We start from the raw sequence: 25,362 nt of genomic DNA on the forward strand, positions 1-25,362 counted from the left end.
GAGAAGTATAAAAACAAAGTAATAATCTCATATAACACCAAAGATAAATGCAATCAACATTTTGATGTAGTTAAAATGAACAAAAACAATGTAAAATCACTCCTTTAGATAACTAAGAGAATGTGCAAACATTTTACTTCATTCATGTTAAGTATTCTTATAAAAATCAGAAATTGGAAATATCTTAATATCCAAGAAAAGGAGACTGGTTGATTCCATTATGGCGAATCCACTTGATGGCCAAGTCTACGGCCATGAAAATAACAGTGTAGGATGACAATGGAAATACGATACATTAATGAGTGATATATTCAGTGTGATCCCAAACCTCTAGTTTTGAAAAAAAAAAAATATTACGGATTAGCAGTGATTAATTTTGAGTGGTAGATTTACATGGGATTTTGCTTTTGTTTAGGTTTTCTGTTTGCATTTCTTGTGCAAGAAAAAAGATGAAGGAAAACTGTACTTTTGGTATGATCGTGACTTTGTAAAATAAAACTATTGATAGAAAACTGCAAGGTACTATACAGAGCTATAAAATACAACTCTCTTTGGATCATGAATCTAAAACCGATGGGGTTTTTCTCTTTTTTCTCCTTCTACTTTGGGTTATTTTTTAGATTTTCTAAACTGGATGAACATTAAAGAATATTTATAGCATCTCATTCTTTTAAAAAAATCTATACATATAATACTTGTATATATGTTACATATGTATTTATTGTTTGAATAAACCTCCCCTCTATAGATTTGTCTGTTTTGTTCACTGATACTATGCTTGGCACAGAGCAGATGCTCAATAAATTTTTGCTGATCGACTGACCAATTGTGTGTCTAGAGAAAAGGTCTAGAATGATAAGCTAAACACCACAATGTTGTGATGTGTTACATCTGGAAAATGAGATTGGGGTGAGATGGGTGGGCACATTTTCTTTTTACTCTATAGTAAATTTTATATTGAATATATTCAAGTCTTTTTTTATTTTGCAGTGAACAATAGCTTTTGGAAAAAAATAAAAGTAATGAAATAAAACATGTGAATAAGTTTTCCAAGGGGAGAAGTCAGCACAGTGGGTTGTCACTGCCCTGTGTGTTTGCTGTGAGAGGATCTAGTGTCCACAAGACGTGGGTAGCCCACAGCACAGGGCTGGCAGTGACAGGTGACTGGATCCTACTGTGTGAGAGGCCCTGAGCTAAGGGCTGCAGAACAACTGTATCCCTGGCCTCATAGAGCCTGCACACTAGTGGTGAAGACAGACTGAAGAAATCACTCAAATGATTGCATTTGAGATGAACCCAAACCCCTTAGACAAGCGGCTCCTGCTGGTGTCTCTAACCCCATCCCCCACCCTCTCCCTGTGACTGGCTGCCCCCACCACCCTGTCTCCTTTTTCTTCCTCAAATCGGAAAATGAGGGTGTGGCCACCTGTGTCATATGCCACCGAGAGATGCAGTAAGATGGGGCTGAGAACTGACCACGAGGCTTAGAAAAATATATTTGGTTTTTTTAATAATGGTCACATGTGGCTTTTGAGATTAAGAAGAGATGAAAACAATTTTCATAAGAAGTAAAAGAAATAGCATGGATGCTTTTTCAAATGAAAAAAACAAATCAACTTAGAACCAAAGCTCGTCAGGAGGGAGGCAGGGCCACCGTGCACTCTGGCTGTGATCCTTCCAGAAGCCTGCCTCATCTGGGTGGAAAGAACGAGGCTGACACGTACACTTTCCAAGAGCCAGCCTTATCCAGGCAGGTGCTCACTGCCACATGCAAGGGAGCTTGCCTGTCCCCGGAAACAGTGAGCCACCGGAGTGGGAGCCACAGGGATGGGCTGGAGGCCACCCCTCTGGTCCCACAAACTCAGAGCCCTGGGGCCCAGAGGCTATGGCAGAGCTCTGGCAGTGCCCGGGGCCCAGCATCCCAAGGTGCCTTGAGTGACACCCTGGCTTCCACAGCAGGGAGCAGGGGCAGCTCAGCAGCCTCCTTCCCTGACCCAATCATTATTTGCCATCCTTTGGGGGTCTGCGGTTTATCGTCCCCTACACACAGTAGCATCCCATCAGTTGCCACCTCTGGTACCTTCTGGGTTGTGATTTAATGGCTGTGTGAGAGTATATAGTGCAGGAGTGTGCAAAAGAACATGAGTGTGCTAGAGTGTGGAGAAGGAGTGCACACACAGGACGTAGTGCAGAGCACAAGCATCTGCACACAAGGACACATGGGTGGGCTCAAGGGTGTGAGTGCACACGAGCATGTGAAAGAGATGATGTGTGTGTGCAGGAACACGTCAGAGGCTAGGGAACAGGGATGTGGGGGGTTTGGACTGTGCAGACGAGCGTCTGAATCTTGGGTTGCCTGGATGTATGCGAGTGTGGACAGATGTCTGGGAGGGTGTGAGCATGTGTGGGAGGGCGACTGTAAGAGTGGCATGCACGTGAGTGTGGCGTGTACACGTGTGTGCGTGTGAGGGTGTGTGCAGGTGGGCACATGTGCAATAGAGTGGGTATACAGGTGAATGCGAGAGTGTGTGTGTGTGCACTGCTATAAGAACAGGGAGGTATGCAGGGTGACCCGTTTGTGTGCACCTAGTGTGTCTGTGCACCTGTGTTTGTGCATGGCTGGCACAGATGAGTTTGCTACACGAGTTTCCAAGCACAAGGGTGGTGAGAGAAGAAAGAGGGGCCAGAGAGACGCTTCCCTTATGTTTATCATTGGCTCCGGTGGGCAAGGTCCTGTGCAGCACCTGGCCCAGAGTCCTGCCCTTGACGGAAGCCTCTAATCTCTCGGGATCACCTACGTACTACGTGCTAGCCACAGGGCACAGCAGTGATCGGGCCAACCCAGAACTGCCCTGCTGGAGCTCACGACCTAGGCAGGCAGGCAGACAGCATCAAGGGTTGGAATCACGCAGGGGCTGCACCAGTGGACAACTGCGTGGACTGTGCAGTCCCCATCCAGGAGCCCGGGACTCTGACTCAGGTGTACCAGGGCTCAGAGAGCCATAGCTAGGCTATGATTTTCCTCTGCAGCCAGGCCCTGTCCTAGATGCCACAGGATTTACAGAGATCTGGGCCTCTGCCCTTGAGAATATCTTAGTCTGTGGGACCATCCTGAACACGAGTAACAACCACGCACAGGGTGGTCAGTGTCACAAGAGCAGGCTTGGGGACAGGATCTTGGAAGAAGATGGGATCTGAGAAGACTTCCTCAAGGTGGTGGCCCTTAAGCCTGGTCTTAAAGGCTGATGGAGGTTAGGGTGAAGGAATGCATTCCAGGAGGAAGGAACCACATGACTAAAGATGCAGAGGTGGGACAAGGGCCCTGCACAATCTAGGGACCAGGGAAGAGTCCTTGGGATGAGCTCACTGGCTGTAAGCAAGCTGGGATGGGGCTAGTCTGAGCCTGGCCCAACTGAGCATGCCGAAGGATGGCTTCAGTTGCCTGTTTAAGAGTGGGCCATCACTAGGAGCATTATGCTGGTACCACTGGGTAAACCCCTTGGGCAGACACGACCCAGCTGCTGCAGTAGAAACTACCACCTGCACTGAAGCCAGCACAAATGGGGATGCATGTGGCCTGGTAATTAAGGTGGAGCTGGGCCTGGCGGGCTCAGGGTACTCTCTCCTTCACCCCCACTCTGGGCAACTCAGAACTGAGCACTGTGTCCCATCCTTGCAGGGAAAGGGCAGACCCTGGTAGCCCCTTCCATGTAACAGGTCAACTTCTCAGGTGCCAAGATAGTCCCAAGCTCGGATTCTGGGGCCGCAAGACCTGTATGTCTCATCCCTGGAGGAGTGACTTGGCAAAGTTGCTTCTCTCTAAGCCTCATTTCCTCACCTGTAAATGGGATACAAGCCTCCCTAAGGTCAGATGCTCAGTGGTTAGAGGAGCTAGACTGAGAACTCCTTTCTCCCATGTCCAACCCATCTACCAGTGGATCCCAGTAGCTCAACTTCCCACATACGGCCAGACTCTGACCTCCTCTCAGCACCTCCACTGCACCGCCGTCCGCACCTGGATCCATATCGCAGCTTCCACGCTGGCCTCCCAGCCTCCACATCACGTCTCTACAATCCCTGTTCCCCCGCCTCTACACTAAGTCAGTGACATCCCTCCTTTGTTCAAAACTCTCCGGTCCCCACCACACTCAGAGTGAAACCTGGAATCTTTGTGGTGGCCCCAGGGTCCTCTGGCCCTGCTGTTCCTTAATCATGCCAGATCTCCACTCACCACAGGGCCTCTGCCATCGCCATCGCCTCTGCCAGGCGCTCTCATCCCCTGGACATCGACACGTCTGGCTCCTTTGTCTATCCGAGAGGCCTTCCCTGGCCACCCTGTTAAAACCTACCCCCTCGATGCCTCTTGCTCTGCTTTATTTTTCTACATATCGCCCACCCCATAACATATTACACAACTTATTATTACATAACTTATTAATATTTTTAGGATCCATCTTCCTACCCTAGACTTGCTTATAACTCCTTTGACAGCAGGGACTTAGTTTTGTTCACTGTGCTTTGCTCAGTACCTGGCACTTGTTGAAGGCATGTTTTGGTTTGGATTCAACTCTGCTATCTATGGGGCCCCAGGAAATGTCTTAACCCCTCTGGAGCTCTGGTTCCTCATCTGTAGGAACCAGAGGAATGATGACGACGATGACGACGATGACAACACCACTATGGTTGTTCTGAGGATGAAATGGGCTAATGTGTGTAGAGAGCTTAGCACTGCGCCTGGCAGACAGCGAGTCATCAACACAGGGCAGCTGCTCCCACGTAGCTGGGTATTCACAGATGGAGTAAAGGGGTGACAGATGACCACGTCCTCAAGCCCAAGAGGCTCAGGATTCTCTCGGAGGAAGAACCTGCTCTCCCTCAAGGTACCCTTGAGACCACTCCTGAGCAGAGCCTGTGAGCAGGCTGAGCACTTCCTGGGAGGCTGGGAGAGCCAGAGGCCCTGGTGAGCGTTTGCAGAGTTGAAGTGGAACCTGGTGGCGAGGAAGCCATGCCTGCGGTGTGACCCTGGTCACAGAGTGAAAGGGAAAGAACTGCAAGTGTGCGCTGTGAATAGCCTTCGTACTCAACAGGCCTCGGGGAGCTGCAGAGGCCAGGAGAACATGCAGTGACATAACACCCACCATCCACTGGGCTCCGTGCCCTGACACCCTAAAGACCTTCTTCACACCTCCATTTTGCAGAGGAGGAAACTGAGGCCTGGAAGGGAGGCCGGGAGAGGCTGAGAATGCAGGTGGTGCCCTCCCAACCTCCAGGCCCCAACTGTTCCTCCAGGTGCTGATGGTCATGCTGCCATAGGTGCAACATATGGGTTAGGCCAGAAAACAAGATACCCTCATTTAACTCTCATGACAGTCCCACGAGGCGAGCGCTATTGTCACCATCCTGCAGATGAGGAAGCTGAGACCAGAGAGGCAGGTAAGTGGCAGAGGCGGGATTCAATGCTGGAGCCTGTAACCACTAAGTGCGATCACTTCTCCCTAAGACGGGGTCCCCTTCAGCTCAGGCTTCTGGATTCTCAGGTTGCCAAGGACGCGCACACATTTTCCCAGTCGAGATAAAGGCCCCCTTAAAAGTGACACGCATTTATTAAACAACATTTGCCAAGGTTTCAGCACACTCTGCTGCCGACAGCAGATAGTCTCTGGACGAAATTTTTGCCCAAACTGACACTATTCACTGATCCCTTTTATAGAGCTTTTTGCAGCTTGCAAAAGCACTTTCCATGGTGCTTAGTTCCCTTAACCCTCCACAGTTCCTGTACGGAAGAAACGGTGGTAGTGTTTTCATTTCGCAGATGGGGAGACTGAGGCCCAGAGCAGGAAAGACACATGCTCCAGAGTACACAGCCAGTGGCACATGCTGGATTTGAACCCAAGAATGTGCCCCAAACAGGTGCTCTTTCCATTGCCTCCCCTGCAGAGAGAGGGAGTCTGGGGAACCATGTAGACAAATGGCAAGGTCGGCACCTGGGCTGGAGATTCAAAGCTGGAAGGGACCTGCAGATAAGCAACCAAGCCAAGCCTCACTTCACAGAAGGGGAAACTGAGGTTGAGGGGGCAGAGTTGTGAGTTTCAGGTCTCCCTGCTGGTAAATGATGGAACAGGGATTCCACCTGCTCTTTCGAGCAGCAAACCGTAAAATGATGACGACACAGTAACAACAGAAATAGAAATGACAGCTAATGAGCACCAACACTGCCTGGAGCATGATGGGCCTCACTGAACCTCCTCAGGGACCCAGCAAGACAGGACTGACATCACCATCTCATAGGCACAGACAGAGGCTCAGGGAGGTCCAACCATTTGGGCAAGGTCATGGGGCTGCCGAGTGCTCTGACTCCACCTCCATTCACCCTAATCCTCCACACCAGACCTCCTTGTGCAATGATGACACTCTGGGGGGGGAGGTGGGGGGCTGATCCCAAGTTGGGCTGTCCGAACCAAACCCTGGCCAAGACAGTAGCACTATGTCTGCTCATTCACCATGGGGTCTAAAGTGGGGCAAATGGTCTTGTATAGCTGGAATTTTAAGTACAAATTCTAGAATTTGTTGGACATCTCCCCCCACCCCACCTGGCACTGATATTTTTGGCTTCCTGATATTTTAGCATGATGGGCAGGGATTTGTGGTATAGTCCTGGCCCCAGCCAGAGGTGGGACTGTGTTGTAGTCAGGGTAGAGGCTCTGCTTTCAGACCAGGGTTACTGCCTGTACAAGCTCATGGCTCTGGGCCTTCTCTTTAAAAAGGGGATTTTAGCATCCACCTTGTTCCACCATTCAACCAATATGTATGAAGCCACCTACTATGTGCCAGGCCCTGTGCTAGGGTCCTGGGAAGCCCCACAGTGAATAAATTATACACAGTCCCTACTCTCACGTAGCTTATGTCCTAGTTGGGGAGATAGGGATGAAATAATAAACAAATAAATATAGAAATGTCTAGGAGTGCTAGGAAACAAATGTTGCAGTGATGGAGAATCACAAGGAGTGGCTGGAAAGGCATCTGAGGAGGTGAGATGGCAGTTGAAACCTGAGAGAAGCAAGGCCAGGGAAGGTGTTCCGGCAGGAGAAGGGAGCAAGGGCAAAGGCCCTGAGGTGGGACAGCAGCTGGTGCACACGAGGGCCAGAAAGGAGGCCACCCTGCAGAGGAAGGGGAGAGGGTGAGAGATGAGGTCAGAGAAAGAGGCATGGTCCAGAAAATGCCACATGGTAAGAACTCAGATTTTATTCTAAGGGGGCACAGGGAACCACTGAAGGGTTTGGAGCAGGACCAGAGATGACTTGGTTCACCCCAGCTGCTATGAGTGAAGAGACTGAAGGGGGTGAGGGTGGGCATGGGAAAGCAGTAGTGGGGAGACTGCAGCATTTAGGGCCTGGGCTCACATCCTAGCTCTGCACTTAAAAGCTGTGTGACCTTGGGCAAGTCACTTTGCCTCTCTGAGTTTCTGTTTCTTCATGTGTCCAGTGAGTATAATAGTTGCCATCTCACAGAATGAGAGAAGATAAGGGGAATGAAGTGAGATAATACGTAATTACCCTGTCTCATGGTCTGACACGCTCAATGGCCCAGGTCCTAGTTGGTCGGGCCCTGACCTCCACTAACGCCCCTCACTCCTGCCTCCTTTCACTCCAGCCACATTGGCCTCCTTGCTATTCCTGGAACAGGGCGAGCTCATTCCAGCCTCAGGGCCTTTGCACTGACTCTTCCTGCTGCATGGATGCCTCTTCCTCTGATATTCCCATGGCTGCTCCCTCAGTTTCATTCAGGCCTCTGCTCCTCACAGAGGCCATCCCTCTGTCCCCACCCAACCCTCTCTATTCCCTCGCCCTGGATAAGTCTTCCTCCTGACACTTGCCTCCACCTGACGTAATTTGCTTACTTGGGTTTGTTTTTTCTTCCTCAGTAGAATGTCAACTCCATAAATACAGGAGTTTCTATTTGTTTTGTTCATGTTATATCCCCAAGCATCCAGAGCCACCCTGGTACACAACAGATGCTCAAAAATAGTTGTTGAATGAATATTTATAACAAAAGTAACCCGACTAAGGACAGCAAAGTAGGTAAGAGTAAACTGAGGCTTAGATCCTGGCTTTAACTCTCACTAGCTTTGTGGCCTTGGGAAGAGCCCAAGTTGGCCTTGAGGAATCTCGGTTTCCTCATCTTAAAATGGGGATAAGGACTCCATGCCTTTTGGCTCATTGTGAGGATCAGACAATAGTGCACATAAAGGCATGCACATCAGTGTATTGATGGGTGAAATGATACCTTCTGTCTAACATTCACTCTGCAATCTCCCCCTCAAACCCCTCCCCCAGCAAAGTGAGCAGCAGGTGAAATGAGAATGGTGCAGAGCTGATCAGTGTCGAAGCTGGAGTTTGTTCCTTCTTATTATGCATATGTTTGAAATTTACTGAAATAAAAAAAGAAAGAGATAACTTGTGTTCAAGGCTCAGCTTGTGCCAAGCACACAGGACACGGAGTATTTCCTTCCGCCATGGGCTTCCATGTCTGAAGGACACCGCCAAGGGCTTGAAGAATGGGTTAGGGATATGGCCCTCGCATTGCCACTCACTCATGCCAGCCGTCCCTCCTGGCTGGGCTCACTCCTGGCTTCCAGTGTCCTTCCTGATCTGAGCACCTGATCTCCTCCGGCTCCTGGCGCTAATCTGGAGCCATCTAACAACTCTGCGCCCCCAAATGGATGTGCCAGGAAATCTTACAGACACAAAGAAGCAATTCTGTATCATTTCCAACTTCCACTTCAGCTGCTTTGCATCTCCCTGGGCAGAGGGCCTGGCAAGACACCTGGCAGGGAAAATCCGTCTTACAGAGGGCCCCATCAGAAGATTGGTCCCAGGAACGCCCAAAGTTAACAGGAAAGCAGCTTCAGCTGTGAAAATAGACACATCCTTCTCCAGTATGGAGACAGAAGAACATCTTGAGCAGACCTGCTGCCCCCACCTCCTGGAGCGTACACAATTGACAGAAATATGAGAAGAGCTCCAAGAGAGGAGGATGCCAGCACCCCTGGGCCTCAGTTTCCCTACCTGTCAAGCAAGGCCAAGTGATATCTAAGGACTGGTGTGATAGTTAACACCATAGCCTCTGCAATTAGGCTGATCTGGGTGGTCATCCAACTCTGACTCTTACTGTGTCACCTTGAGCAAGGTGCTTCACTTCTCTGAGCCTCAGTTTCCTCCCTGGTCAAATGGAGCTGTGATAATGGTGCACACCACCCAGGGCATCTGTGAGTACCACTGGGATCCCACACACTAAGTGCTGAGCCCAGTAAGTGGAGAACTCAGATGGTTCCTATTATTACTTTAGTATTTTCCCATGGAATTCAGGCCTGTCAGATTTCTGGCTTTAACAGCGGAAACTTCCAGCACAGCCCAGTTTTAAAAAGCCTTGGCCCGGACCACAGGAGGCTTGGCATCTCACCCAGGCCTTGTTCAGCCAGTCCCTTTCTCTCTCCTGGCTGCACAATGACATGCTGGATGGGACGACAGAGGGCCCTCTCAGGCCCCCTCCAGTTTTACAGGTTTGGGAATCAAAAATTCCAGACCTGTGGATCCAGACAGACATCTAGAGGCAGGCTGTGCCCACAGCACTCAGTTCCAGTAACAGGCAATTAATCACACTAGCTCGGGTGTCCACGCAACTTGTCCATTCCCCAACAGCATAAAAGCTACAGGGAAAAACATCAAGCTGAATGACATTCATTTACTTAACAGCTTTTGTTGTTTATTTGAGAACCCACTATGTGCAAAAAGCTATGCCCCATGCTTTGCAAAAGTCAATTCCAATTTTACAGATGAGGAAATCAAAACAGAATAAAACAACGATGATTACAACACTGGCTAGTATGTATTGAGTGCTTACTACATACTAGGCATGGCTTCAAGTATTATATATGCATTAATTGGCTTAATCCTTGAAATGGAGTTGTTATAGAGGACACTGAGACAGAGAAGTTCAGTGAAATTGTCCAAGTAGGTAGTAAGGGTGGGATTGACACCAGGGGTCTTAGCACTGTCTTAGCACTAGCCTGGGTTGTGTCTCTACATGGTAAAGCTAAATAGTCGCTAAGCCTGCAGAAGCAGGTAGAAGAGTTAAATATGCTTGTGTATGGGGACAAAACAAGGATGAAGTAACACAAGGGTACTTCCAAAAGTTCGTGGAAAAATATAACTAAAAGATAATACGAATCTTTCCATAAACTTTTTGAAGTGCCCTTATACGTAGCCTCAGATGGGGGCAGATAAAATCCTGAGGGGAAGGGTTCAAGGAGGAAGAAATCCCTTGGAGCAAGAGGCACATAAGTTAAACCTTGAAGAATAAAAAGGATTCAAACATAGGAAGACATGCATTTCTACAGGTATAAGGAAGGGCATTTCTGATGGTAGGAACAGCACGAGCAAAGGTACAGAGATGAGAGTTTAGCTGAGAGCATGGATTTGTACACGAGCATTAACAAACTGGGTTAGGCCTTATGTTAATGGATGTTCTACAAATCAAATGCTTCTTGTTCATATGCTCCAGGAACATTGGCATAAATATGGCCCAACTTGGGATTCTACAATGTGGGACTCCTCAGGGTGTTTGAGGTGCTAATGTGCTTGAGTAGCCAGAGAAGCTTTGGTCTGTGGGGAGGAAGCCTGGTTATCTTGCTGCATCTCAACAGGTAGGCTTGTTGGAAAACACGTGGCTAGAAATCAGGCCTGTCAGTAGGAAGCCCAGGCCCTGCTGCAGCTTTGTTTTGGTTTCTGGGTTTTTTTGGCAACTGGCCGGTATGGGGATCCGAACCCTCAACATTGGTGTTATCAGCACCACGCTCTAAGCAACTGAACTAACTGGCCAGCTCAGCTTTTTGTTTTTTAAAGAAAACTTGGACCCACTTAACAGTTTTGAGCTGGAGAGTGACATGATCTAGGTTGTGTTGACAGGCCAGAAATCTGAACACATTTAAAAGAGGGTTGTGGAGGGGGCTCCCATCAGTCCAAGACCACAAATAAGAAAATAACCTGTCACACGGAGCCATTGGAAGCAGCGAGCGAGCGTGTGTGGGATCATACAACACTTTTAGACTCCCTTCCTCTTGCACACCCCCTCTCCATCTGTCGCAAAGGGCACCAGGAAGATGCAGGGAGGAATATTCCAGCTCTGGGGGCTCCAGAGCTTGGCAGCCCAGATGGGAGGGCTCTTGCGGGAGCCACATCACTCCCTATGTGTTGTCATTTGTCAGGGCCAAGGGGCTGTCAGCATTTCCACCATCAGCAGGCTTCCAGAGAAACACTGGTGACTCAGTCTAAAACCCCTGACCAGAGAAGGAACTCTTCCACAACCTCTGTCCTAGAGGGTGCTCCTCTCACTGCCACCAAGTTGAGGTTCAGGCTACATCATTCTGATTAAGTCATTTAACTTCTCCCCTCAGAAGCCACTCAGCCAGAAAACCTGCATTCAAATCCTGGCTCCCCTCTCACTTACACCTGGGACAAGTTACTTCCCCAGTTTTGGACTCGATTGTCCTCATCTGCAAAATGGGGATAAGAGCCCACTTGTGCTTTGTTGATGAAAGAGATCACGCAGATAAAGCAAACAGCCTACAACGCAGTTAATTATTTAATGAACTCCCTTCTCTCAATATACGGTTCCCATCAGCACTTCATACGTGCTGAATGACTGCAAGTCAAGGAATGAATCACACCACAAGTCTCCTCCAGGGTTGGCAGAGGAATGATTAATGGCCAGAAAGTACTCAGAGAATAACCCAGCTTTAAAGGACCTTCTAACAGCCTGTGCATGTTGGGAGCAAAGACCCTCCCTCCCCCTTTCTCTTATGAAAGAGGAAGTGAGATTACTTTACCACTTAGGAAAGTCCAGAGGAACCACCAACATGCCACCCTCTACCAAAGGGACAGAAGTTCCCTGGAGGGCTCAGCTGCCCCCCAAAGCCTAAACCTCAACTTGGCTTGGCCTCTCCCAGGCCAGAGAGAAGGAGGGAATGGGAGTTCATCTGAGGTGTTCCCGGGAAGTGACCTAGAGGTCTCAAGGCCTAGGTGGGGACCGATGAGCATCCCACAGGTTCAATGTCAGGCTCTGGTGCCACAGAACCAGGCTGCCCAGGTACCCTCAGGCCCTGGCCCTCTGCCCTTCTCCCAGTCTCAGAGACTCCCTCAGTGTAGTTATTTCAGGAAACAGGCTTCACATTGGCTCCAAGAACACAGGGTGGTGACTTCACTGGCATCTTTTTAGAATTTCCCCTTGGCAGCATTTATGCTAAAAGCAATCTTTAAAAATTTCTTCCCCTGTCTCCCCCAACAAAGATAATTCACATGAACAGACCCCCCCACAATAGTGATCATGTGGAACCACGGCAATCACATGACACCTCCCAGGCTGACAGTTCTGCCAGAGACACTAGTAGTCATTCAATCCAAAGCTGCCTTCCTAAGCCTGACATTTGAGTTTCTCACTTGAACAAATCCATTTTCTTAGAAAATTGGACAAGTTCCTCCTTCTACCTTCCTGCCCTTCTATCCTGTCTCTCTTCTGCTTTGTCATAAATTCCATGACTGGAGCAATAAAAGGAGGGGCCTGAAGCCCTATCCTTCAGCCAAACCAGGTGAATTCCATGCCTGGGCCCGGGGTGTGACCAGGACCCCGAGGAACAGAGTGAAGGATGCTGGGAGGCTTGAGCTCCGATGGTCACTCTCCATCCCTTCCCCACAACCCCAACCAAGAAATTCATTCTTATCTCCTAAAATTTATTTATTTCAAAGTTAATCTTGGCCCCTCTGCTGCTCCCACTTTTTCAGGCTATTGATGCTGAATGGATTGGAACGGAAGTTTTATGGCCCAATCTTTACCATTTTATAGATTGTTTTTATAGGCAAAAGGGGGAGATTTGCTCACAAGAAAGGTGTTGGTGTTCCCAGCCAGTGCCTCAGAAAAGGCAGGCTGCCCATCTGAACACTTGTTAATCAGCGTCACCGCTCATTTGCCAGGGACTGAACCACAGGCTCCTGGTTGGAGAAGGGTCTGGAATAGACATTTAGAAATTAACTTGGGCCCAGTTCCCTGCTTCAGGAAAATCAAGTACTTGTGAAAGACACTCATGCATTTCCAGGCCAGGAAGGATGGCAGGGTAAGAACTAGGACTTTTGCAGGATACAAATGGCCGGCTGAGGCAGGAAGGAGCAGATCGGAGATGCCATTCACCGGAGAGACAGAGAGACAGGAAATTAATTAGTGCTTCTTTCCACCCAGCAAGGACCCAAGTGTAAGTGTGAAGAACTGACTGTGGGGTGAGTGGGATGCCTATGTGGATTCCTGGGGTTCAGGGGAAACTATAGGGCAGAGAAAAGCTGCTGTCCACCCCCCACTTCTCCTTCCACCCACTCTTTGCTAGTTCTCCCTTTCTCTTTCCTCACTGCTATCAGATGGTTACCAGTCTCTAGGCAATTGCAACGGGGGATGGGGAATACTGAGCTCATCTTTACCTCCCTCCTCAAGGGCGGAAGATGCAGAGACCTCTCTGCCCACAGCACAGCTCCAAGAGGCCAAATAACAAGATCCCCATTCTTCTCTACCCCCCCAACTCCTTTAATGTCATTTCTCTGCCTACCCCCATGCCCTCCCAGGAGACCCATGGTTTTGCAAAATCCCTTTAAGGAACAGCACTCCTGAATGGTGACCTCACCCCTTGGCGAACACACACTGTAGCCTTCAGAGCCTGCCTGAGGCGACAGCCAGGTGTTTGATGTAGGCCAATAAAAAGACATGCTCAGAGCCACAGGTAACAGCCCCACAGAGCACCTGAACGGCAGGGAGCTGCGTGGAAGCCTGGGGATGGCAGAAGGAAGTGGGGAGCCTGAGTCGGGAGAGCAGCAGGGATCGAGACCATCCTGCGAGAGGCTTTGGCAACCACAGGGACAATCCACTGCGTTTTCACATAAGGATCTGTTGATCACAGAAGCTCATCCCAGGGTTACCGCGCCTGCCTTCCCCTCTCTCCCCCCAAACACACACTAACACTGTTTTACTCTGCGTACCAGGGGGAGAGCTCTCTCTTCCCTAATTGCAACAGCCTGTTTATGTTGCATTTCAGGCAGCACCTGGAGGACCTATGCCTCCACCCCCCTCTCTCAGACCCTGAAGTCAAACATGTGGAAAGCATAAGTCTAGGGAGAGAGCTTCTAGGGAAGCCAGGGTGCCCTGCTCTGAAAGCCACTGTTGGCTTGCCTCGCCAGTCAGACTGCACAGGGGCTGGGTGAACCAACTCATCTGCTACGGGCCGGTGTCCAGCACAGTGCCACACAACCAGGGTCCACAGAAACAGACCATCATAGGAAGAGACGTGGATTCTATCCTTGGCTGTGTGACCTTGAGCAAGTGGCTGGCCCTCTCTGGGCCTCCGTTTCTGCACATGTAACACTGGTTACAGGCATCTCTCCCCTAGGACTGTTCGACATTAGCCCAGTGGCTCCCAGCGGCAGTTTGGGGAGGGCAGCAGTGGGGGGTAGGGGGTTCTTACCTGACCAGGCGCAAGACGCGGCGAGCAGCAGGCAGAGTAGCGGCCCGAGGCGGCCGGGGGCCGGGCCGGCGGGCTCCATGGGCCGCGGCTGCGGAGCGAGGAGGCAGAGCGGCCGTGAGTGCGCGCTCGGGAGGGCGCAGGCTGGAGCGGGTAAATGACTAAGGCTCCCCCTCCTCCCCCCTCCGGGCCGGGCTTCCCCCCCTCCCTTCCCCGGAACGGGCTCCTGGAGCGGCTTAGGAGCCGCCGTCGCCGCCGCGATTTTCGGAGCCCCCCCCCCTCCCCGGGAGAGATCGAGAGACAGAGACGGGGAGAGACCCCAAGCGCGCGAGAAATAAAGCCAGGGACGGCCAGAAAGAGGCGGCAGGAGAGAGAAACAGACCCAAGGGAGCCGGGCAGAGAGCCAGAGACACAGAGAGGCGAGAGCGAGGGAGAGAGAGCGCGGGAGGGAGGGAGAGCGGGAGCAGGGGGGAGAGCGCGAGGCGGCGCGCAGATCGAGACAGACAGCGCGGGAGAGAGAAGGACCGCGAGGGCAGGGGCGAGGGGCCGCGCGGCCGAGCCGGGCTGCACCGAGCCGCCCCCGCCGCTGCCCACCTGCCCCGCCCGGGCTCCTCGCGGCGTGGCGCCTCGGCTTGCTCCGGGCCCGCAGTCCGGGCCGCTGCCCCCGCCCTCCCGGCAGCCCGGCCCCCTCTCCCCTTCTCTTCCCCTCCTCCCTGCTTCCCGCCCGGGGAGGTTGCAGGGCTCCGGCCCGCTGGCACCTTCTCGGCGAGCGAGCGCCCGCCTGCGCGCCCGCCAGCAGCGCGCCCCGGGGGAGGGAGCGAGGGCTGCGCGTCCGGGAGGGGAGGGCAGCGTAGCGCCCCGAGCCCGCGCCGGCGCCCCGGCACCTCCGCTCGGGCTCGGGACTGGACGAGCCGCCGGCTCCGACAATGTGCCCGTTCAGAAGCCCGCGCGGCTGCCCCGAGCCCGGCCCCGGCCCGCCACCCTCTCCTCTGCCCCTCCCACTCCCTGCCAGCCTCGGACCTGCGCCGCCCGTGGGGGCTGGAAGGCACTGGAGGCGCGGCCGGGGGCTGCCCAGAGGCCCGGGTCCCCGCTCTACTTTGCGCAAACTTGTTTTCCTAAGGTCAGCGCCGGAGCTGGCTGCATCGTCTTCTTAAGGTGGACTGGGGAAGTTGCGGCCGACCTCCCCTCGCCTTCGATTCCGGCCGCGGTTAGTCCGCGCTTCCAGCTGGTGAGACGCTGGAGGCGGCGAAGGAGTGGGGAAGTAGAGGGAGGGGGGCAGGGGTGTCTGCCTTTTGCCCCTCCCCGAGTGACCCTGACCCTGTGTCCCAAAGCTGAAGGCCTCAGTTGGGGGTGAGTGTGGGCCAGGGGGGCCCGATGTTTTCAGAGCTGGGCCAAGGTAAAGGAAAAGCAGGAAGTAAGTGAAAGTGGGGGGAAGGGGGAGAGGAAGGAGAGAGTGATGGTACAAAAATAGCGTGTGTGTAGGAAGGACTTCAGTACCGCCTGGAAAAGAGGCGCAGGGAGAAGGGGGCCTGGCAGGGAAAGGAGAGGGGAGGAGCGGGGTCTTCCCAGGGAGGTGGGCTCTCTCGGGCCAGGTGCCTTCCTGTCTTGGATGGCAGACTCAGAGTGGGGAAGGCCCAGGCAGGGGTGTGTGTGGGAGAGGGGGAACTTGAAGGCAGGGGTGGTTCCGGAAAAATGACAGGCAACGAGGAAGATGGGGGTAGGGGGTTAAGAGGCCTGGAGTCTAGAGGACTGAGCCTCTCGGTGGAAAAAGAAAAGATTCTCTCTCTTTTTCCTTGAGGGAACGCTACGATCCCAACAGCAGCCAGGTCAGGGGAGTGGGGGAGCTATCTGTGGTAATCTGGCAAAAGAAGGCTCTGCACTGTGGGGCCTAAAGCAGTTAAGACCTGCTAACTGAAGGATTTTTGAGTTGGAAATGAGCTCAGACGGAACCAATTTTGCTTCACAAGAGGCAGTTAAGAGGATATGAATGAAGCAAAGTGGGAGAAGGCCCAGCCCTGTAAGTGGAGAGGGAGTTGAGGCTCAGAGAGGGAGTAGATTTACCTAAGGCCACACAGCAAGGCCTGGGGTAGGAACAAGATTTGAATTCCTGATTTCAAGGCTAAAGAGCTTTGCAAAGCAGACCCACCCTCACCCTAGCCTCCTGGTCAAAAGCCTGGTCCTGCTGTCGTCCTAAGACAGGGAGGCAGGCAGAGTGCAGCTGTTGAGAGCACAGAACAGACTTCCTGGGTTCAAATCATTTGGCCACCTCTTATGAGCTGTGCAGACTTGGGAAAATACCTTATCTCTATGGTTTTTGTGCCTCAGCTTCCTCAACTGAAATAAGGCTAACATGAATATTAACCTAAAAAGGCTTTTGTGGGGATTGGATGAATTAATACTTGTACAACACTTTAAGAAGGGCCTAGCATGTACCAAGCGCAACATAAGCATTTGATAAATAAGTAAAGTGTTTGAAAACAATCCTTGGGAACCCACAGGGTTCGGGACAGCACTTGAAGTGCAAGGGAATTTTCATTTCTTTGGGTGTGGGAAATTACAACAGCGACCCACACAAGGGCCCTGTCCATGAGGAATTTACATTCTAGTAGAGGAGACAGATAAGTAGGCAAGTAGAAGTAATTAATGAACAACAGAATATTGAGCTTAGATAGTGGGAGGGTGTGAGCCCATTTGATAAGGGTGGCCTCCCTGAGAAGCGGGGAGCTAAATCACAAGAAGGGACAGCAAGGTGAAGATTTGGTGAGAAAGGTATTCCAGAAGCGGGAGCGGCACAGATACAGGCCTCGAGGCCAGCTTGGCTGGAAAGGAAAGATCACAGGATAGGGGAGGACAGTCCAGCTGGGTGGCCTTGAAGACGCAGGTAAAGCTGGGAAAACCACTGGAGAGTTTTAAGCAGGGGAATGCCATGGTCTGATTTACGTGTTTAAGGGGCTATTCTGCAAGTAGCAAGTACTCTGCAATGGGCTGAAGGGAGGGGAGTGTGGAATTGGGGTGGGCACCAGTGAGGAAAGAGATTGTTCTGGGTCGTCCTACTATCTGAGGTGAGGAGCAGGGAAAGTCTTTAACTCTTCAGGCCACATATGTCTGGGACCATGAAGGTGACCAGTGAGGCTCCTGGGAAAACCCATTACCAGACTCCATGGGGGGGCGACGGGAGGGGGCTACTGATGAGGTCAGAGATGAGTCAACCCTCTGCCCTGGGCTTCCAGAAGGCTCTGCCCTTAACTCTTCCCTCGGACACACACACACAAACCTGCCCAGGATTAGGAAACTGGGGATTAGGGAAGGATAATAATTGAACCACCTGCTATTTATATATAGCACCTTTGTCAAAGGCGCTCAGTGGGGCTTCTCAATACAGGGGTTTTCATCCTCACTTCTGCCCTAGGAGCAGGTCCTGGGCCTTTTTCTGAGTCCACATAAAAATCACTCTTGGCCAACCACCAAGGCTGAGAAGTCACTGAGACCAATGGCAGATGAGTAAACTGAGGTGGGGTGTGCAACTTGCCTGAGGTCACAAAGAGATTATGGCAGATAACTCATGTGAATCAGCTCCCCCATAGCAGGCAGCCTGGGCTGCTCTGGGTTAAAACTGGACTGCCCTCATTCACAAGCTGTTCATTCATGCACATGACAATATTTATTAAGCATCTACTATGTGCCAGGTGCTGTGCTAGGTACTGGGGATGCAGCAGTTGGAAAAAACAAAAAAAATCTCTGCCCTCAAGGAGCTGACATTCTAGTGGGGAAAACAAGCAAATCAATAAGTGAAATATTTAGTTTGTCAGATGGAGATAAATGCTACAGGGGTGAAAAAGAAATAGAGGTGCCTGGAAGAGCAGATGGGAGGGGTGGGGTCAATTCTGAAAACAGGTCAGGGAAGGTCTCACTGAGCAGGTGAGATGGGAAGCTGGTGGCGGCCTGTGCCTGCCTTTGCTCCTTGACTCTTCTGTTACTCCTGGAGGGTAGTCTGTCAGCAATCCTGGTGGGGGGCCTTCCCATCGTGTTCACAACCAAGCCGCTTCTCAGCACCTCTGTGGCTGCAGCCCTGCTCTGAGCTCCACTCCCGTCTCTCACCTGGGTGCCATATTTCCACCTGCCCCTCCTGTCTCTCCCTCCCTCTTCCTGAGGGATCCTTTTCTGTACTTCAGATCACATCCCTTCCCCGTTGTCCAGGGTCTGCTGGAAAGAAGACTTGAATGAGCGCAAGAAGGGGAGGGTCGGAGGCTTCGAGGTGAAGACTTTGCCAGTTTGGCTTATGGAGCTTGGACAAAAAATTTAGTTTGCACCTCAGTCTCTTTATCTGTGAAATAAGGATATCAAGGACAACCTTGAAATGAGGGGCCAATAGTGGCATGGATGTGACAGCAGCCATGGAGGGAACGCATCTGGAGTTTTGCCTCCACAGGTGGAGCGATGGTGCCCTTGTGTGTGCCAGGCCCCCATCACCTCACTGCAGCCTCAGTGACTCTGCTGGGTTCCCCGAGGTGAGGAAACAAGCCCAGAGGCAGAAAGTGACCATACCAGGGCCACTCTGCGGGTTTGCTGGAGACCACCCGGCCCCAGCCCTGCCCGCTCTGCCTACTCTGCCCCGTGCTCCCATAACCCTGGCTGGTGTCAGCAGGCGGGCCTGCCAGGCTGCATTTGTGTGGGGCTGTCAGGAGGCCGGAGCTGCCAACGACCTATTTTTCTGGGCAGGAGGAGCTATTTGGAGTTAGAGGCCTCAGCTGTGAAGCCAGAACAATAAAAATAAAAACAGCATGGACTCCTAGGCAGCCCGGACCAGGGAACCAGCTGTCCCCCAGAGAGGCTGCTGGCCAGGCTGGAGAGAAAGTGAGGTTGGGCGGGAGGGGGGGCTGACTATGCTGAGCCTCGGATGTGGGTTATCTCCGAGGCTCACAACAGCCACTCTCTCAGGGTGGCTGTTATTCCCATTTTATAGCTGTGGAAACTGAGGCTCGGGAGCATGTTTCCTCTGCATGCCCACCCATCTGACAGAGGGATGGAGTGACTTGCTCAGGACACATAGCTAGTCAGTAGCTGTGCCAGTTGGGATTTGAACTCAGTTCTCCAAATTCCTGTTGTTCTCCAAGTTCTCATTGTTCAGCATGTGTTATGCATTATAGGCTTGTTCTTGTGACATATTCATACCACACCAGGGAGGTGGTGCCGATAATTCCCTTATTTTACAGATGAGAAAGCTGAGACTTTGAGAGGTGTCTGCTCACATGCCATGCTCTCAGAAGGGCCTTGCCAGACCACCCTGTTCAAGTAGTTGCCTACACCCCTGCCTCAATAGCCCTATCCTCTCTCCTACTTTGTCTTCATAGCACTCATCGCGACCACCGGTACTGTTGTTACATTTTGTCCGTCTCCCTAACTAGCTACAGGTCAGTCCAACCCAGCAGCTCGGTGGTTGGCTCTGGAAACAGAACCCAAGGCTCATACTCCTGTGCACTCTGACTAGACATGGGGCAAGTTACTTTGACGGTCTGTGCCTCACTTGCCCAGATTAGGGTAAGCGAGAAGCAATTGATAGAACCGTCCCTAAAAGGTTTCTTGTAAGGGTCAAATGAGTTAATGTATGTAAAGATATTGTCCCAGAGCTGTAGCCCCAAGGCGTTCAACAGTGAACAGTAGGTTGTAAATAAATATGTATTAAATTTTTTAAAAAGTGATCTGCCAAGATCATAGGATAAGGAATTGGCAGAGACTGGATTTGAAGGCAGGTCTCTCTGAGCCTGTGCTTCAACCCACTTCACTTCATAATCGACTCTCCACAGTTCCCTACCCTTTAACTACAGCTGCACAGGAATCAGAACTGCAGTTCTCCAACTTGAGCAGGTATCAGCATCACCTGGCGGGACTGTTAAAACATGGATCCCAGGACCCCAATCCCAGAGTGTCTGACTCAGTAGGTCTTAGGTAAGGGCTGAGAATTTGCATTTCTAACAAGGTCCCAGGTGAAGTTAATGCTGCCGGTCTGAGAACCACTGGATAGACTGCACTTCAAGCCAAGGTGGGAATGGTTTGTGAGCCCAGTGCCAGCTTTCCTGTTGTCCATACCTCTGGTTCCTGTCCTCCCCCCAGGGGGAAAGCAGAGGGCAGGACATTAGTCCTCAAAGACTGCATCCAGTACTCCGAAGCTGAGGGGATGTGACAGATCACCAAGCCAGGGCCTGGGGGAGCTGTGCTGTAATTAGTGCTTTCCCAGGGAAGCGACTAAGCAGCCCAGCAGGCAGGCAGCTTGCCCAAGCTCATCAGGGGTGGGACTGCACTGTCAGGCCCTAAACACTGTTCTCAGGCTCTGGGGATCTAGCTCCGCCCAGAGCTGAACCCAGCTGTTGTTGAGCTGAGATCCCTGCCATCCCCCCACAACCCCCCCCCCCCCCCCCGCACTGCCGCACCTCTGGGTGGGGTCCCCTGCAGGGTAGCCCGTGCAAGAGCAGAGCTGATTGCTTCAGCATGCATTGAGAGACTTGGGTTCGAGCGCTGACTCTGCCTAATACTACTACTAATGATAGCTAAAAAGTAGGAGTGTTTATTAAGACCCAAGCCTGAAGGATTTCAGTGGATTCTCTCATAACTGTAATTCTTATCCCCACTTCACAGATGAGAAAACCAAGGCACAGAGAACTTACGAGGCTTGTCCAAGAGCACACAGCTTAAGAGCTACAGAGCCTGACTTTGAGCCCAGGAGCTCTTGTTCCCCAGCCCCTGCTCCCAACCTACTTTGCTGTGAGCTTGGGATGCCCCACAGTTCCCTCTCTGGGTCTCCATCACCACCGTGGGTCTGGCTTCATGATTTCCAGGTCCTCCTGTGATGTCCAACACTGGGCCTGCTGATGAGTCATAGGCAGACAGGGATCTGGTCAAAGAAGTAATGAATGAACAGATGACTCCAACTCTCTCCAGTTCTGATGTGACAGTGTAGTGCAGTGGCTGAGAGATGGGCATTCAGTTCCAGAGGGGCTGGCTCAAAGACTGGCTCTGGTTCAAAGCCTAGCTCTGTAGCTCTCAAGCCGTGTGCTCTAGGACAAGCTGCTTTTAAGCTCTCTGTGCCTCGGTTTTCTCATCTGTGAAATAGGGTAAGAATTGCATCCATATAAAAGTCATGAGAGAGTCTGCTGAAATCCTTCAGCTCTGTGTCCCACTGACTGTGATCTTGGGTGGGTCTCAGCTTCTGTTTCCTCATCTGGAAACAGGTAGAGGGTAGAATTAATGGATAAGAGAGAGAGAGAGAGAAAATCAACAAACAGCAGCTGAGAATGATGTTTGGTGCCTGCTCCTGTCCTACCTTCTCCATCTCAGTTCTGCTTATGCAGTTTCTCAGGCAAAACACTACCTTGGTGTCCTCCTTGACTCGCCTCTTTCTCTTCCTCCCCACTCACAGTGCTGTCAGCCAATCCTCTTGGCTCTACCTTCTAAATAAGCCCAGAATCTGACCTCTACTTTCTACCTGCATCACACTCTGGTTCCAGCACCTTTGTTTCTCACCTGGATGAGTGCAGTTATCTCCTGATTGGCTCCCAGCTCCCTCCCTGGACTTTCCACCTTGTCCCTCCTTCAGTCAAAACCTCCCAATAGCCTTCCATCTCATCTCTTGCGATAAAACCTGAAGTTCTCAGGGTACCCCACAAGGCCTCCCGTGATCTCCCCTACTACTCTCCCTCTGACCTGCCTCCCCTCACTCACTCCACTCCAGCCATACTCAGCTTCTCAGTATTCCTTGAATATGACTGGCAGGTGCCCACCTTAGGACCTTTGCACTTGCTGTTTCCTGTGCCTGGAACCCTCTTTCCCCACCTAGCTGCCAGCCTCGCTCTGGCTCTTCCTTTGGGTCTCTGCTCAAGTGTTGCCTCCTCAGAGAAGCCTGTCCTGACCAGGCTATCTAAAATTGCCCCATCACTTCCTATCCCATGTTATACTGTACAGGCAGTGGTCACTGTGGCCCTCTCCCACTCAAATTTGAGCTCCGTGTGGTGTGTCTGCCTTTGTTACCAGCACCACAGAGTGGTGCTCACCACCAGAGCCTCCACAGAGTCAGGCCTCAGGAAAGAGCTGCTGGCGGAGGGAAAGAAGGAGCTGAGTGGGAAGCAGGAAGCAGGAAGCAGGAAACAGGTCTGTCATGAGGGCACTGGCAGCTTGACCCAACCGGGGGTTCAGGCTCCTCTGCCCTGAGGGCCTGGTGTGGCCTGGGCTTTCTTGAGGAACAGGTGTCCTCATTGAACTCCAGGCTGCCTTCCCAGGCAGGGAGGCCAAGACTCCAGTTGGCTTCATTTCTGTTCCTGAGAGGAAGTGTCTGTCCCTGGGCAGGAACTGGCTTGGCTTTCAGGAAACCAAGCAATACATACCACTTTCTCTGCTGCAGCTTCTGGTGAGCCGGGACCAAGGCCTCTGGGTAGCAGGTGGCCATGCTGGCCTCCATGCTGCCACTGTAGCAAGGAGGGACATGGGCCGGGAAGTCCCCCCACAGCTCGTTTCCAGAGCCCTTTGGCCTGTTATCTCATGGGAGCCTTGCAGCCATGCTGTGTGAGCCTGAGCTCAGATGCCAGCCTTATCTGGCTGAAGTTCATTCCACTCACCTCTACCCACTTGTACAGATGAAACAACAGAGGCTCCTGGGGGAGAGACGATGGCCTGGGCAACATACTGCGTTAGTGGCAAAGCAAAGCCATGAACCCAGCTCTTTTGACACCAAATCCCTTGGTCCTCCTTCTTGCTCCCAACCCACCCCTCCCCCAGTGCCTGGAATACCAGCCTGATTCCTAAGTGAAATGCCACCACTAGTTTCCTCTCTCACTGAGTCTCAATCCCTCTTCAGCAGTTTCAAGCAAATAGTTGGCCTTGTTTAATAGGTGCTGCAGGGGTTTAGGTACGAGAGTGCCCAAAGTTAAGACCCCCTACCCTTTAGTAAAGTCTCAAACTGAGAAGATTCCCAGGGAGGATTGGGAGAGGCTGAGGGAGAGGGAGAGCACATGGAGAAAGAAGTGGGAAGGTCCCAGACTGGCAGGGGATGCCACCCTAACCCCAGCAGGCCTGAGGAGGGGGCAAGGCCTCCAGGGCAGGCCTCATGGTGGCCCCAGGAAGCCGAGCCTGGGTCTTGAGGCTTCTGCTCTCACCACAGGCCCCATAGTCCCCCAGCACTGCTGAGACAGAGGGGCCTCCTGGGTGGGACGATGGGCATGGCCTCCATTCAGTGAAGATATTTACTGAGCACCTAGTATGGGCCAGGGGCTGTGCTGGGTGCTGGAAATGAGAGAGTCACAGTTCCTGAACTCAAGGTGTTCACATTCTAGTTGGGGGAAATGGGAAAATAAGTGCATGCAGTGAGGGTCTTGCTCAGGGAGTGGAGCTTCCTGAAGGAAGCGAGAGCCACAGGAATACTAGGTGGAAGGAACAGTCAATGCAAAGGCCCTGTGGTGGCAAGTTCAAGCAAGGAGACTAGAACAGAGTGAGTGAAGGGAGAGAGGGTTGGGGAGGCGTACGAGGTAGGAGGGGAAGAAGGCCTGGCCCACAGGGCCTCACAGGCCGAGGCAAGGCCTTCAGCTTTTACTCAGAGTGAGATGGGAGCCATTGTGTGTTAGAGGCCTAGGAGCTACAGGGTAGGCAGTGTGGACAGATTCCTGGAAGCCACTCAAATACTCAGGGACTCTCTAAGACCCTGGAACTGAGCAAACTCTGGAGAGGAGGGAGCTCCGAGAATGACCGAGGTTGGGCTTGCTTCCCCTCATCCCAGTGGGATAGGATCACAGACCAGATATACTGCAGTAATTCAGGGTGTCGCAAACTTTAATCTTGTTAAAAGCAGATTCTGATTTAGTAGGTCTGGATTGTGGCCGAGATTCTGCATTTCTAACAACCCCCCAGGTGAGGCTGAAGCTGCTGGCCCCTGCACTTTGAGCAGGGAAGATTTAAAGGAAAGAAATGGCCATGTCTAGGCCAACAGTCTTCCCTGCTGCCCAGCTTAAAAGCTGTCATTAGGGGCTCAAGACAAAGCACGCAGCCCCTCCACTCAGCCTGAGGACCCCACCCTTGCAACTGTTGCCTGTGGAAACCAAATGGGTCTTTCCCTGACATCATGCAAATCCTTCCCCTGTCCCTGCATGACATGGGAACATCAGGGTGGGGCAGTGGGCTCTGGAGCCAGCCTGCTTGGATCCCAATTCTAGCCCTGCCAGCTACAGGTGGGTGGTGTGACTGTGGCTAGAGGACTTAGTCTATCTGTCATTTGGTTTCTCATCCGTAAAATGGAAAACACGCGATAGCCTCTTTACAGGGCTATTTTGAAGATTCAAAGGAATAATATATTTCAAAAGTCTGGCACGCAGGAGGTACTCAATAACTGTTACATCACTTTCCCTTCAATTCTACATGTCCTTTAAGGTAGTGATTTCTGTATTTTTTTATCTCATAATTTCAAGTTTTTTAAATTTTTGTGTATGTTTTATGAAGTGTATAACATATTAGTCCCCAAAGTATGTAATACATTTGTAAATGAAGAAGCATACATTTGGAGGTGGGGGTGTGTTTAAAATGTTTTTACTAATAGGGAATGTGATAAAGTCTTTTTTGAAGACCACTATTTTGAAGGCCAATGGAATTGACAGAAACAGAGAATATTAGCACTGAAAGGGATTTGAAAGGCCTTCAATTCCCTTGGCATCCGCTCTGCATCTCATGCATAAAACCCTCTGTTGCACTGGATTGCCTCCAGTGGTAGGGAGCTCGCTACCTTTCTGGGCAACCCATTTTGTACACCACAGAAACAGTTTCCTAAATCCAATCCT

The 25,362-nt window shown here is 51.5% G+C and overlaps 1 protein-coding gene across 3 annotated transcripts in view; it reads right to left on the reverse strand.

Moving 5' to 3' along the window:
• Positions 1 to 15,928, reverse strand: part of LOC134381315 (tyrosine-protein phosphatase non-receptor type substrate 1-like) — a 41,130-nt gene extending 25,202 nt beyond the window's left edge. For 2 of the 3 annotated variants that reach the window (XM_063101449.1, XM_063101446.1), the window contains exons 1-2: positions 15,146 to 15,228; positions 14,555 to 14,642 (exon numbers count right to left, since the gene is read on the reverse strand). In XM_063101449.1, coding sequence (XP_062957519.1) covers positions 14,555 to 14,633 — 79 coding nt within the window. In that variant the 5' untranslated portion in view covers positions 14,634 to 14,642; positions 15,146 to 15,228. Of the gene's footprint in view, positions 1 to 14,554; positions 14,643 to 15,145; positions 15,229 to 15,571 lie in introns of those variants that run through there. The other variant, XM_063101447.1, reaches the window with a different exon arrangement.
• Between the last annotated feature and the right edge of the window lie 9,434 nt (positions 15,929 to 25,362).

This window comes from Cynocephalus volans, chromosome 1 (genome assembly GCF_027409185.1).
Source record: "Cynocephalus volans isolate mCynVol1 chromosome 1, mCynVol1.pri, whole genome shotgun sequence".
Taxonomy (NCBI): Eukaryota; Metazoa; Chordata; class Mammalia; order Dermoptera; family Cynocephalidae; genus Cynocephalus; species Cynocephalus volans.